A 14,231-nucleotide genomic window follows, 5' to 3' on the forward strand; every position below is an offset into this window, starting at 1 on the left:
TGATGGACACTTAACGTCCCTGGCCATGCCTACTGGTCCATGCATCTGTTGTGAGGTGCACCTTACCACTGACTGATTGCCTCAGTGCATGGACAATGCGGTCTTTGACATGCTGGTGGAGGGCTGGGATGGCTTTTCTCGCAAAGAAGTGCCGACTGGGTAGGTCATAGCGTGGTACTGTGTAGGCCATCAGGTCTTTGAAAGCTTCGCTTTCAACCAACCGGTAGGGCATCATCTCTACCGAGATTAGTATAGCAATGTGGACATTCAAACCCTGTGTATGCGGATGAGAGGATGAGTACTTTTTTTTCCTAATGAGAGTCTCTTGTAGGGTGAGCTGGATTGGAGAGCTGCATATAGTGGAACTAGCGGTGGTGGTGGTGGACATGGCGGATTGAGAGAGGGTTGATGATGGTATTCTTGATGTTGGCCTACATACAGTGTTTCCTACCAATAACCTTGTGATTCCCTGGCTGCTTTGGCCTTGCGACGATACCTCCACATTTGCTGCTGGTGGTGTCCTAACTGGTGGGCTTACAGTGAGGGAAGCAATGTAGCGTTGCTGACTACCTTCATTCTGAGCAGGTGCAGCAACGGTACGTGACGTTTGGTAGTTAGTCCAGGCTTGCAAGTGCATGCTGGTTAAATGTCTACGCATGCATGTTGTATTTAAATTTTGAAGATTCTTCCCTCTGCTAAAGGTCTTTGAGCATTTCTTACAGATAACTTTTGACTGATCATTCGGATCTTGGTGAAAAAATTGCCACACTGCACTCTTCCTACTATCGAATACCTTTTCAGGCATTGCACGCTGTGCTACTTTCACCGGATGGCCACGCTGTCCTAAAACTGTTTTTGTTTTTGACACACGTTTTTGGCCTGATACGGGCCTGCCAAATGACAGCTGTTGCGATGTAGATGGCTGCTGCGGATCATCCTCCTTCGCTTCTGAGCTACTGGCAGCGGCACCCTCTTCCCCCAATGGCTGCAAATCTGGGTCAATAACTGGGTCATTTATCACCTCCTCGTCAATGTCATGTGTACCTTCCTCTGTGTCACCATTTAAGGTGCTATAGCGTTCGGGACGGGGCACCATAGTCTCATCAGAGTCAGATTCTGGCTCAGTACACTGCGAGGGCAATGTAGTGATCTGAGTCAATGGAACAGCATAATAATCTAGCTGTGGCTGTGCATCACTGCACTCCATGTCCGATTCATCTTGTAATGGACAGTTAACAATTTCCCTTTCTAACCCAGGCACGGTATGTCTAAAGAGCTCCATGGAGTAACCTGTGGTGTTGCCTGACGCATCCTTCACTTTTGGTTTGGGTGAAGGACACAAGGAAACGTCTTGTTCCTGACCGGGAGCATTCACTGACAACTCGCTACTTTTATATTTTGAACTTTCTGAAGAGGAGGCGAAAGAGCTAGAGGCTGAGTCAGCAAGGAAAGCCAAAACTTTTTCCTGCTGCTCCAGCTTTAAAAACGGTTTTCCTACTCCAAGATAAGGGAGCCTTCGAGGCCTTGTGTAGCCAGACGATGATGCTGGCTCAACACCTCCAGTCTTAGGTGCTATTTTGCTTTTCCCACTACCACCAGATGCTCCACCACCACCACCACCATCAGTACCAGCTGGCAATGACCGCCCACGGCCTCTTCCACCAGACTTCCTCATTTTTGGGAAAATGTAACCAAAATAACAACCGTTATATGGTACTGTAAAACAAGGTAGAAGGTGTATATAAACTTGTTGAGAATTTAAATCTCCCTTTTTATTTTGGGGAGACTGAACCAAAACTCAGGCCCAGTGTATAACACAACACAATGTAAGTGGCAGAACGTGGCTGGCTGATATACGACAAACTAACAGAACTGACGTATATCCACTTTGTGACAATTTGAAACACCTTTTTTGGGGGGGGAGACTGCACCACAACTCAGGCCCAGTGTATAATACAACACAATGTAAGTGGCAGAATGTGGCTGGCTGATATACGACAAACTAACAGATCTGACGTATATCCACTTTGTGACAATTTGAATCTCCCTTTTTTGGGGGGGAGACTGCACCACAACTCAGGCCCAGTGTATAACACAACACAATGTAAGTGGCAGAACGTGGCTGGCTGATATACGACAAACTAACAGAACTGACGTATATCCACTTTGTGACAATTTGAATCTCCCTTTTTTGGGGGGGAGACTGCACCACAACTCAGGCCCAGTGTATAACACAACACAATGTAAGTGGCAGAACGTGGCTGGCTGATATACGACAAACTAACAGAACTGACGTATATCCACTTTGTGACAATTTGAATCTCCCTTTTTTGGGGGGGAGACTGCACCACAACTCAGGCCCAGTGTGTAACACAACACAATGTAAGTGGCAGAAAGTGGCTGGAAGATATCTGAAAAAATCCAAGGACTGTAGTATAATTTCAATCTCCCTACAATGATCTCAGGACAAGTATGGCAGCAACAAAAAGGACTGCTGCACACAAAAGTGTGGACAAATAAACAAGATAACTGCAGAAAGGAGCAACAGGATTTTTGCTTTTAAAAAAGCAGTTGGTTTGCACTGCAGCGGTGCAAACAGCAATGCAGCTATCAGGGAGCCTTATAAGGCAGCCTAATAAGCTACAGAGCTGATGCACAAAAAAATAGCCTCCACTGTCCCTGCAAAAATAGGTGGTGTTGGACAGTGGAAATCGCTACAGCACAAGCGGTTTGGGGGTTAATCTTCCCTCCCTAACTATATCCCTTCTTCTGACGAAGCTGCAGCAACCTCTCCCTATGTTGAGATCAGCAAAAGTAAGATGGCGGTCGGCATGCACGCCCCTTTATAGCCCCTGTGACGCCGCAGAAAGCAAGCCAATCACTGTCATGCCCTTCTCTAAGATGGTGGGGACCGAGACCTATGTCATCACGCTGCCCACACTCTGCCATCCTCCTTCACTGGCTGAGAAATGGCGCTGAACGCGTCATATGAAATGCGACTTTGGCGCAAAGATCGCCAACCTCATGGCCGATCCTACACTAGGATCAGGTCAGGTTTCATGAAACCCGACTTTGCCGAAAGTCGTCGATTTTTGAATTTGTCCGATCCGTTTCGCTCAACCCTACTCATGAACCAAAGTATGCACAGTGCAAATTTCAGTATGATCTACATTCTCTTTTAGAAGATACAGCAATTTTTTTCTGGGTAAAGTAATTGGTGAATCAACCTATACTATTTTTTTCTCTATTTTTTGTTTCTATTATTTCTTGCCATATTTTTTTACTTTCATCCACCTTCCCTCCTCCTCAACATCCCACTGTTTCAAATCCGTCTTTAAGCATTCTCCAATTTTCCTTGGTGCTAATTTCAGGCTTTTTAAACCCTCTTGTTTCAATGTGTACTCTACAGTTGGTTTTTACATTTGATAAAGATACCATTCCGTCATCGAAATGCATTTTGAAATAAATCCGCTTAAAATATATTTGGACAAAGCCTGTTTATTTTGGAAGCACAGTCCATAATCAGGAATCATCCTACCTGGTCAAATATCTTGGTAGGTTTTATCCCCTAGTTACGGGGCAGCAGCACGTTTTTCCAGGAGTTGTGCCTACATATCTTGCTCAGGTGAGCACATCCCTTGATCTATATTGTTTTTTTAATAGGGTATTAAAAAGGCACCCAATAATCTTTTGTGCTCTTTTCCCCCCACAGTTGTTGCTCACCATAGTTATTGTGACATTTATGTTTCAAATTCAATTTTTTTATCGTTTTAAGACCGAGAATAACTCTGAGGTCTGGAGAGACCCCACAGCACAATTAGGGACATTCAATTTGCAGACAATACATTTTTCATAAATAAAATTTCCTGGGAAAAAGCTGCTCAGACAGGTGAATTTTATTTTTGCTTGATCCACTCATCTTTAGGATCAAGGGTGTTAAAAATCAGTCTTCCTGTCCCTTCTTCGACTCACAGGTAGAGATCCGTAAACAGATGGCTTTTGCCATACAGAATAGATTTTCATGCATATACTACACTTACAGACAGTAAGAAAAAAAGGGAGAAGAAAAAGCAGAAACATTTCTGTGTATACAAGATGGGCAAATGGGTGACTGAACCCGAATCTCCATAGTGTGAAAATGGCTGACTATATTTGTAACATTACACCTAAGTTTGAAAATGCGAACAAAGAATTTTGGAGTATCGAAAGCCTACCACTGGTCCTGTTCAAAGTCTGAACACCGTAATCGGTTAGTTAAGATGTAACACTGGCCTTATATTGTAATGTACTCATTATTTTTAAGACAAAAAAGCTTATCTATTAAGCTGATGTTCCTTGTCATAAAAACATGATGAAAATCTTGACTTTTTAAAAAAAAAACAAACAAACATGTCCTTTTATATAAGCATTATCTGTGTTAACAATATAAAATTTGTAGAACATGGATGTATTTGTGCAGATTTTTTTTCATGGAGAAAATTTGTGCAGATTTTTTTTCATGCTGTTGTCCACGTTTCATTCCCCAGATCCACTTCAGCTCTTCAGCTTCTGGTATCCTGTAGAATTGTTTTGATGCTTTGGCTGCTTTCATAGTTCAGCACAAACATAAGGACCATTTCTCCGGATGAAAGGTAAATCAACAGCACAAAGCCTTTAGAAGCCAGGGACACGTATACACCATATGCAGCAATTTCTCTCTGATATTTTTAGCTTTGTTAAGCTAAAGCACAGTTTATAAAATCATTGTGTCCTGTGCAGCTTTGTATTACAGCAAAAGATATCTCACCAAACATGAGAACTCAATGACTCTTCTGTTATCATTCCTACTATATGTTTTAGGGAAGCAAAAATGTATATAAATTTATATTTACTTACTTATACATTATCAGTAGTGATGAGTGAATATACTCGTTACTCGAGATTTCTAGAGCATGCTCGTGGGTCCTCTGAGTATTTTTTAGTGCTCGGAGATTTAGTTTTTCTTGCTGCAGCTGAATGATTTACCATCTGATAGCCAGCATAAGTACATGTGGAGATTCTCTAGCAACCAGGCAACCCCCACATGTACTTATGCTGGCTAAAAGATGTAAATCATTCAGCTGCCGCAAGAAAAACTAAATCTCTGGGCACTAAAAAAAAACTTGGAGGACCCCCGAGCATGCTCGAGAAATCTCGAGTAACGAGTATATTCGCTCATTACTAATTATCAGTAATTTTTACAGTGCTTTACAGATATCATCACTGTCCCAATGGGGGATCACAATCTAAATTCCATACCAGTATTTCTTTAAAAAAATGTCAGGTTACTGTATTATACTCTATGTAGAAGTGACGATGGAGGAGAAGCAAAAAGTACTCAGCATAGTGAGGGAAATGAAGAATGACAGGAAGTTTCAGGCAACTGCTTTGCCTCATTCCAGTGCTGGATTTACAGCCACACCACTCAGTAGTGCTGTATAATGTCTTCCAGGCTTCTACTGCTTTTCTCTGTGTTCTACACAGAGAAAGAAGAGCATGAATACATTACATCTCTTGGTGTGAGATGTATAGGAAGAGATTGTAGCAGATATTCTGCACCCTACACCCACCAGATAAGAAAGAACTGAAAATTAGAAAAAGTGCATGCAAAGGTGAAACCTGGTAAAAAGTGCAGGGTACAAGATATATATAATGGACAGAAATGGTGTCATTCCTCATGTACACACACCAGCAGCCGATTGTAAAGAGTCACCTGATGTGACAGTGCAAGTTGTCTCTTCAGAGAGGAAGAGGACTAAAACTCTAGTGCCACTTATTGGAAGTAGCAATCCTAAAAGTCAATATCAACCACCTAACAAGGCTTGCCACAGAGCTTAAAATTCTCCTCACCTTGGCATGTCAGGCTTGAAATGTCACTCTCCGCAAGGAGAAATGTTACCCCCTGATGTGACAGATACACTTTAATGAGTAAAATGGTACCAATTTATTTAATTGAATTTAAAATACACAACTCCTATTATTCTTTTCCTTCTTTGTTTACAGAGTGGCCCAGCGAATATGTGGTTGTACAGCAATAAAAATAGGCTTTATGCTGGAAAAGGATTATGTTATTAACCCCAGGTTTCCACTAAAAATACGCAATGGAGTCCAAGATATGAGATTGGAAAATTAGGAAAGAGCCCCAGGTGTCCTGAATGAGTTCTCATTGACATGTCTAATGTCCATGGAATAAAAGAAATGATTGGTGAAACTCATGTGAGTCATGTGGAGCTTGCAGGATGATGATCGTTTCATGCACTGTGCGCTTCTACGGGTGCTATGGCCCTAGGACCCGTAGAAGCACACAGTGCGCGAAACGGCCGTCGTCCTGCAAGCTCCACATGAGACTCTCTTGCCTCCGATGTTTTAAGCATTTTGAATAAAGAAATTCCTTTAAATGGGACGGTGAGTGCCACCATTCATTTCTTCTATTCCATGGACATTTAACATTTTGTTGCTCTACATTTGGTTTGGCACCCGAGACCCTGGGGACGGATTAAGTCAGCGCTGTGCTGACACGATCAGGTGTGCACCACACAGGTGTTATGGCAGCACAGATCTTTCTACCCTCACATTACAGCTCATTGAAATCTCTGCTAACAACTCTGACATGACTACTTTTTTGAACAGTATTACAGACATAGTAAATTAAAAAAATAAGATATAAATTAAATATGTTTTTTACGCAACACAACCCATCATCTAGGGATATGGTACATTATGGTTGCAGTAGCAACCCCAGTAGTTTTTAAGTTTCACATAAAGAAGTTGCATTTACGCCAAAATACAATTTACATACAACATACAGCAACATGTGCTTCTTACCCGACTGATGTCCATTCCTGAGTCACAGCTTAGAGGTTGTGTCGATGTTAATCCATTGAGACCTATGACTGTTGAAATGATGCCTCGATCATCAATTTTCCGAATCATGGTGCCATCAACAAAGTAAATGAAGCCATGTGCATCTACAGTTATACCTGTCAGAGAAAATCAGAATTATGATCATAAATCACAAGCAAGATTACAAAAAGGCCACAAGAATGGGACTTCAGCTCATTCAGTAGGTTTATTCTAAAAAGCAGACTATAAGGTAAATAATGTGGCAGAGGGACTGTGGAGTTGCACAATTTATAAGTAACCTGTGATTAGGAGAATTAAAATGCCACATGGGGTAGAAACTATTAATAGTATATAGCTCAGTAACAGCATAAAATAGACATTGGAATGTATTTCCTTTAGAATAGTTTATATTGAATCTGAAAGAAACATCATTTGTATAAAGAGACTTACAGAATTACAGCATAGCCCATGAAGTGCAATGGGAGCAATATTGTGGCTCACTAATATACTATAATATAGGCTGTAATATGTCCAAATGCATGAGTACATAGTCAACAAAACTACCACTGCAAATAAACTCAAAAAAGTAACAATAAGCAATAAAATTAACCCCTTCATGACATATGATATACATGGAAGTCACATGTCAGGTGAGGGTATATAGAAAGGGCTCTGGAGATTAGCTAGCTTCATACAGATCCGGTGCTGGCTGTGTTATACAGTTGTCACTTAGCTCTAACAGTAACGATTGAGACTGTTAACCACTAAGATTCACTGCAAATCTCTCATAATGACACTTAAGAGGGGTTGTCCACTATAGTGCCCATTGCCTTCCCCCATTACGTAGTTTATTTCACATACAAGAAAAACAGACGTAGTTTCATCAGTGATTTTCATTATAGTTTTTTTTTTTTTTTTTTTCAAAGTACTTTTTTTTTCTAAGTATTCAGCAGTTATAACATGGCAGAATATAACAAGCATCTCTTCTCTCTTCATACAGGTAACATATCATTCATTCTTTGAACTGAAATATCCTGCATGTCTATTGCTCCATTCCCTGACAGCAAGCAAGCTTGAATGGTAACATATCATTCATTCTTTGAACTGAAATATCCTGCATGTCTATTGCTCCATTCCCTGACAGCAAGCAAGCTTGAATGGTAACATATCATTCATTCTTTGAACTGAAATATCCTGCATGTCTATTGCTCCATTCCCTGACAGCAAGCAAGCTTGAATGGTATCAGAGTCCTTCTACCTTCGGCATTGATTCCTGCTTATATCTATATTTGTTAGCTAGCTTGTTATGCAATTGTTTTTGTTTCTAGATATTTAATTCTCTTCTGCTTGTCCTTATGCCAAGAGTTCGCATAACTGTTTTTCAAAGGGGTTTATGATCCATGTAGACCTGGACATTTGTTTATCTGATCACTACATTTATTGTGCCCTGCTGTCTCAATTGAGTTAGATTGATTGGTAACGAGAGGGGGGAAGACCCAAAAAAAAAAAAAAAAAAAAAAAAAAGTGAGATCTAAGAGCTGGCCACCTATAAATGTAGATATAGCTTGGGGAAGCATTCATGCAGGGGGCATTCGTGCACTATTATTCGTGTACATTTTTTTTTTTTTTTCAAAGTACTTTTTTTTCTAAGTATTCAGCAGTTATAACATGGCAGTTAGACAGGGCAGGAGACGGGTAAGACAATCAAAATCTATTCCCTATTCAGTTGGCACACAGCAAATACTCACCATATGTATTTGTATAATCTATATCATGGCTGCTGCTTTCACTCACATTCACCATCCTTGCATCAACTCTTTACACTCCATCCATATTGGCCCCTCTGTCCTGGCCTCTCCTATGTATAGCACTCATGCTCTGTTCACATTGCTTAACAGTACAGATCCATTCAGTCCCACCATCCAACACAAGAGACGCTCTCACAAATCACTTAACCATCTGCTCACTCTTTCTATCCTCCTTCTCCTAGTTGCTGGAGACATCTCTCCGAACCCCGGCCCCCCATGTTATAGCCAGTCAAACCTCCCAACTGCTACACCCAGAAACCCCTCTAACCTTATTAATATTCCATGCATGCCTTCTGTCTCTTTCAATTGTGCTCTTTGGAATTCTCGCTCTGTGTGTAATAAACTCTCCTTCATTCATGACTTCTTCCTTTCTAACTCTCTTAATCTCCTGGCTCTTACTGAAACCTGGATCCAGCAGTCAGACACCACCGCTGCTGCTGCTCTCTCATTTGGTGGACTACACTTTTCTCATACCCCAAGATCAGACAACAGAGCAGGTGGAGGCGTTGGTCTGCTCCTTTCACCCAAATGTACCTTCCAAGTTATCCCCCAAGTACCCTCACTTGTATTCCCTTCCTTTGAGGTCCATGCTGTCAGATTCTACGTCCCCTTCTCCATGCGAGTGGCGGTGGTGTATCGTCCTCCCGGCCCCTCTCACCAGTTCCTGGATCATTTTGCCACCTGGCTTCCACACTTTCTCTCTTATGACACCCCCACCCTCATCATGGGTGATTTCAATATCCCAATTGCTTCTCCCCTCTCCCCATCTGCTTCTCACCTTTTATCTCTAACCTCCTCTTTCGGCCTCTCGCAGCATACTAACTCTCCAACACATGATGATGGAAACTCCCTTGATTTGGTCTTCTCCCGGCTTTACTCACTGGATGATTTCACAAACTCCCCTCTCCCGCTCTCTGACCACAACCTTCTTTCATTCTCTATCAAGAACTGCCATCCCGCTCAGGTCATCCCCACTTTCCACACTTATAGAAACATACAGGCCATTAACACCCAGAAACTTATGAAGAACTTGCAGTCTTCATTGGCCCCAATCTCCTCCATCTCTTGTCCTGATTCTGCTCTGAAGCATTACAATGAAACCCTGCAAAGTGCCCTGGAAGAAGCTGCACCTCCTATACATAGAACAACTCGGCACAGACGGCGACAACCGTGGCACACGCTGCAAACACGTTTCCTGCAGCGGTGCTCCAGGTGCGCCGAACGTCTGTGGAGAAAATCTAATCTGCCCGAAGATTTCATCCATTATAAGTTCATGTTAAAAACATACAACTCTGCCCTTCACCTCTCCAAACAAACCTATTTCAACACCCTCATCACCTCGCTGTCCAATAACCCTAAACGTCTCTTTGACACTTTCCGGTCCCTACTCAACCCAAGAGAGCAGGCCCCAACCACAGATCTCCACGCTGACGATCTGGCCAATTACTTCAAAGAAAAAATTGACCACATTCGACAGGAAATCATTTCCCAATCTCTTCATACCAAGCACTGTCCTCCCTCCCCCACTGCATCTAGTTCACTCTCTGACTTTGAACCAGTTACAGAAGAAGAAGTAAGCAGGCTCCTTGCATCTTCTCGCCCGACCACTTGCACCAGCGACCCCATTCCGTCGCATCTCCTCCAGTCCCTTTCCCCGGCTGTCACCTCTCACCTAACAAAAATATTCAACCTTTCCCTCACTTCCGGTATTTTTCCCTCCTCATTTAAGCATGCCATCATACATCCACTACTTAAAAAGCCCTCCCTCGATCAAAATTGTGCCGCTAATTATAGACCTGTCTCTAATCTTCCCTTCATCTCTAAACTCCTGGAACGCCTGGTCCACTCCCGTCTTACCCGCTATCTCTCAGATAATTCTCTTCTCGACCCTCTTCAATCTGGTTTCCGCTCTTTACACTCTACTGAAACTGCCCTCACTAAAGTCTCTAATGACCTACTAACAGCTAAAGCTAATGGTCACTATTCCATGCTAATTCTCTTGGATCTCTCCGCAGCATTCGACACTGTGGATCATCAGCTCCTCCTCACTATCCTCCGCTCCATCGGCCTCAAGGACACCGTTCTCTCTTGGTTCTCCTCCTATCTCTCTGGCCGATCCTTCACTGTTTGTTTTGCTGGTTCCTCCTCCTCTCACCTTCCCCTTACTGTTGGGGTTCCTCAAGGATCAGTCCTAGGCCCCCTCCTCTTCTCTTTGTATACTGCCCCTATTGGACAAACAATCAGTAGATTTGGTTTCCAGTACCATCTCTATGCTGACGACACCCAATTATATACCTCTTCTCCTGTTATCACGCCGACCTTTTTAGAAAACACCAGTGATTGTCTTACCGCTGTCTCTAACATCATGTCCTCCCTCTATCTGAAACTGAACCTGTCAAAAACTGAACTCCTCGTGTTCTCTCCCTATACAAACCTACCTTTGCCCAACATTGCCATCTCTGTGTGCGGTTCCACCATTACTCCAAAGCAACATGCCCACTGCCTTGGAGTCATCCTTGATTCCGAGCTTTCATTCACCCCCCACATCCGATCACTGGCTCGCTCTTCTTATCTGCATCTCAAAAACATTTCCAGAATTCGCCCTTTTCTTACTTTCGACTCTGCAAAAACTCTTACTGTCTCACTTATTCATTCTCGTCTGGACTATTGTAACTCTCTACTAATTGGCCTACCTTTTACCAGACTCTCCCCGCTCCAATCTGTCCTGAATGCTGCTGCCAGGATCATATTCCTCGCCAACCGTTACACCGATCCCTCTACCTTGTGCCAGTCATTACACTGGCTACCCATCCAATCCAGAATCCAGTATAAAACTACTACCCTCATCCACAAAGCACTCCATGGCTCAGCACCACCCTACATCTCCTCTCTGGTCTCAGTCTACCAACCTACCCGTGCCCTCCGCTCTGCTAATGACCTCAGGTTAGCATCCTCAATAATCAGAACCTCCCACTCCCGTCTCCAAGACTTTACACGTGCTGCGCCGATTCTTTGGAATGCACTACCTAGGTTAATACAATTAATCCCCAATCCCCACAGTTTTAAGCGTGCACTAAAAACTCATTTGTTCAGATTGGCCTACCACCTCAACGCATTAACCTAATTATCCCTGTGTGGCCTATTAATAAAAAACAACAACATAATCACGTTCCTCCATCATGTTCTCATACACTTTATGCAGTTAATAGCCTCTGTGTCTGTACTTTTACATACTTAGGCAGTTAACTGGTTCATGCAGCTTTACATGAACACCCGAGCCTTACACTATGGCTGGTCCAAATAACTAAAGCAATTGTTACCATCCACCTCTTGTGTCTCCCCTTTTCCTCATAGATTGTAAGCTTGCGAGCAGCAGGGCCCTCATTCCTCCTGGTATCTGTTTTGAACTGTGATTTCTGTTATGCTGTAATGTCTGTTGTCTGTATAAGTCCCCTCTATAAGTTGTAAAGCGCTGCGGAATATGTTGGCGCTATATAAATAAAATTATTATTATTATTATTATTATTATTATAGTGTCATTCGAGTTTCATCTGAGTTTGATTCAATTTTCATCAGTTTTTCTCAAATGTAGAAAAAAAAATTTCCTACCTTCTCTTTTTAACAGTCCATAAAAATGAGACCAATTTTTTTCATGGAGCTGTAAACTTACATTGCCAATTTTATTCTGACACTTGGACCAATATCGGACATGTCTCTGTGATTTTGCATGGATTGCTTGGTCAGCGACAAAATCACAAACATATTAACGGTCCCTATTTTAGGTAGAAGTCCAATCTGTTAAAAACATGGTAGAACTCGTACCCAAATAACTGATGACTGAATGAGGCCTAACATTGGGTCGTACAAGCTTTTCTAAGGGAGGACCGCAGATTTGTTAATCTGACATAATAAGCTCTGCTGTATCTGCATCTAAGTAATGTCCAATAGTTTCAAAGAGAAAGCCATAGTAAATGATAGTGATCCATATACATAGTCTACCAATCTAGGGGTATGTGCGCAAAAAGTTTTTTAAGGAACTTTTTTTGAGAGACACGATTCACTCCCCCAAAACATGAAAAATCGCTAAAAAATCCTCAAAAGGCTCTTTCTATTTATATCTGTTGTAACACAGCTTTAGCATATGTGCCCACATCATCTTTTTCAAGCAGGTAAACCCAACAAGTTTATCAAAAGGAAGACGCTTCATGAAACACCAGTTATTTTTTTCCTGAACAATCTTTTGAAGCATTATTCTGGTCCTTTCCGGGGTGCTTTTTGCCATGTTTTAATTATTTTATTTTTTAAGCATTTTTCCAGCATTTTTGTAGCATCTTTTTATTGGAGTTTCCAGTTACTATATTTTTCAACAATGAAGAAACTGCTAGCAAATTTCAAGAAGTGGCAAAATGCTCAAGAAGTTGCCTGTGCATCTTCTGGGATCTTTTGAGCCTTCCGATTGACTTTTATTATAAAATATTGAAGCATATACAGAGTTGAAACCCCCCGCAGAATAAACAGGTCAATGCTTATAACCTTTTGGCATCTGTGGAAAACAGAAGCAGTTAAAAGTTGCTCAAAAGACTGAGCAGGTCTGTCTTTTTTAGGAGGTTTTTGAAGCGGAATCCACGTGAAAAAGACATTGTATGCACATACTCTTACTTTTCAATGTCAATGTCTTAAGCATTTTTATTTTACTTCGGTTTTGTAAAACCTTGTAGAAGAAAAGAGTATATGTCACTTTTTTGAAGAGGCTTTTGATGAAATCCGCTCCAAACTAAGCACTGCCCAATCAAAAGGCTGCAGGCTTCAGGAGTATCTTCATCCAAAACTCTTTGAAACAGCTTTAGGAAACAAACAACTTCTCCACAAACTCCTCAAAGTAAGATTCTTACCGAAATCTGTTTCCACTTGAACGTTTCAGAAAGCGAAATGTCTACTTAGCCTAAGGACTCAGAGTCGTCCGTCCATTGGTCCGAGCACAGACCACTAATGCATAGACTGGCTGAGGGCCTCCCGACCGGAGCATGTCAGCCACATAGAAATACATGAAGCTGTCATACTCCGGTCAGGAGACCTGTGGGTAGTCGGTGCATTGCAGTCCGAGATCCACGAACGTCAAATTGAGCCCTAATGCTGACAGTATGTTTGAGCCTCCTAATTAGAGATACACATTGCAAGCATTTCAGAATATATATGTTGGAAGGAAGGATGCTACGCATCACTGGCAGACACAGACAGAAATGGACCCTTGAGTAATAACAGTATATAAACCCTTGCAGTCTACAAAGCTTATCATAATGCACAATTCCACCTGCTTTGGAGCTATAAATTGGCCCCCTTACCTCTTGCACTGGTTGTACCAGTGGTATGTCCACCCTATGCTAATTTATAGACTTAGAGTGAAATTCAGGCAATAACAAGCCATGTAAAGATTTCTATATGGGTACTGAATAAGCATAGATCAATTTGGCTGGCTGCTCTCCTATAACAATTATTAATTTCCAACTCCTGGCATTGTTATATGTATTAGCTTTTTACAGACAGGTTGGTAGAAAGCTACTG

The 14,231-nt window shown here is 41.9% G+C and overlaps 1 protein-coding gene across 5 annotated transcripts in view; it reads right to left on the reverse strand.

Moving 5' to 3' along the window:
• TENM1 (teneurin transmembrane protein 1) overlaps nt 1-14,231 on the reverse strand; it is a 1,288,567-nt gene that overhangs the window by 107,987 nt on the left and 1,166,349 nt on the right. For all 5 annotated transcript variants that reach the window (XM_077285119.1, XM_077285117.1, XM_077285116.1 and 2 more), the window contains one exon: nt 6,844-6,998. In XM_077285119.1, coding sequence (XP_077141234.1) covers nt 6,844-6,998 — 155 coding nt within the window. The remainder of the gene's footprint in view (nt 1-6,843; nt 6,999-14,231) is intronic.

This window comes from Ranitomeya variabilis, chromosome 2 (assembly GCF_051348905.1).
Source record: "Ranitomeya variabilis isolate aRanVar5 chromosome 2, aRanVar5.hap1, whole genome shotgun sequence".
Classification (NCBI taxonomy): Eukaryota; Metazoa; Chordata; class Amphibia; order Anura; family Dendrobatidae; genus Ranitomeya; species Ranitomeya variabilis.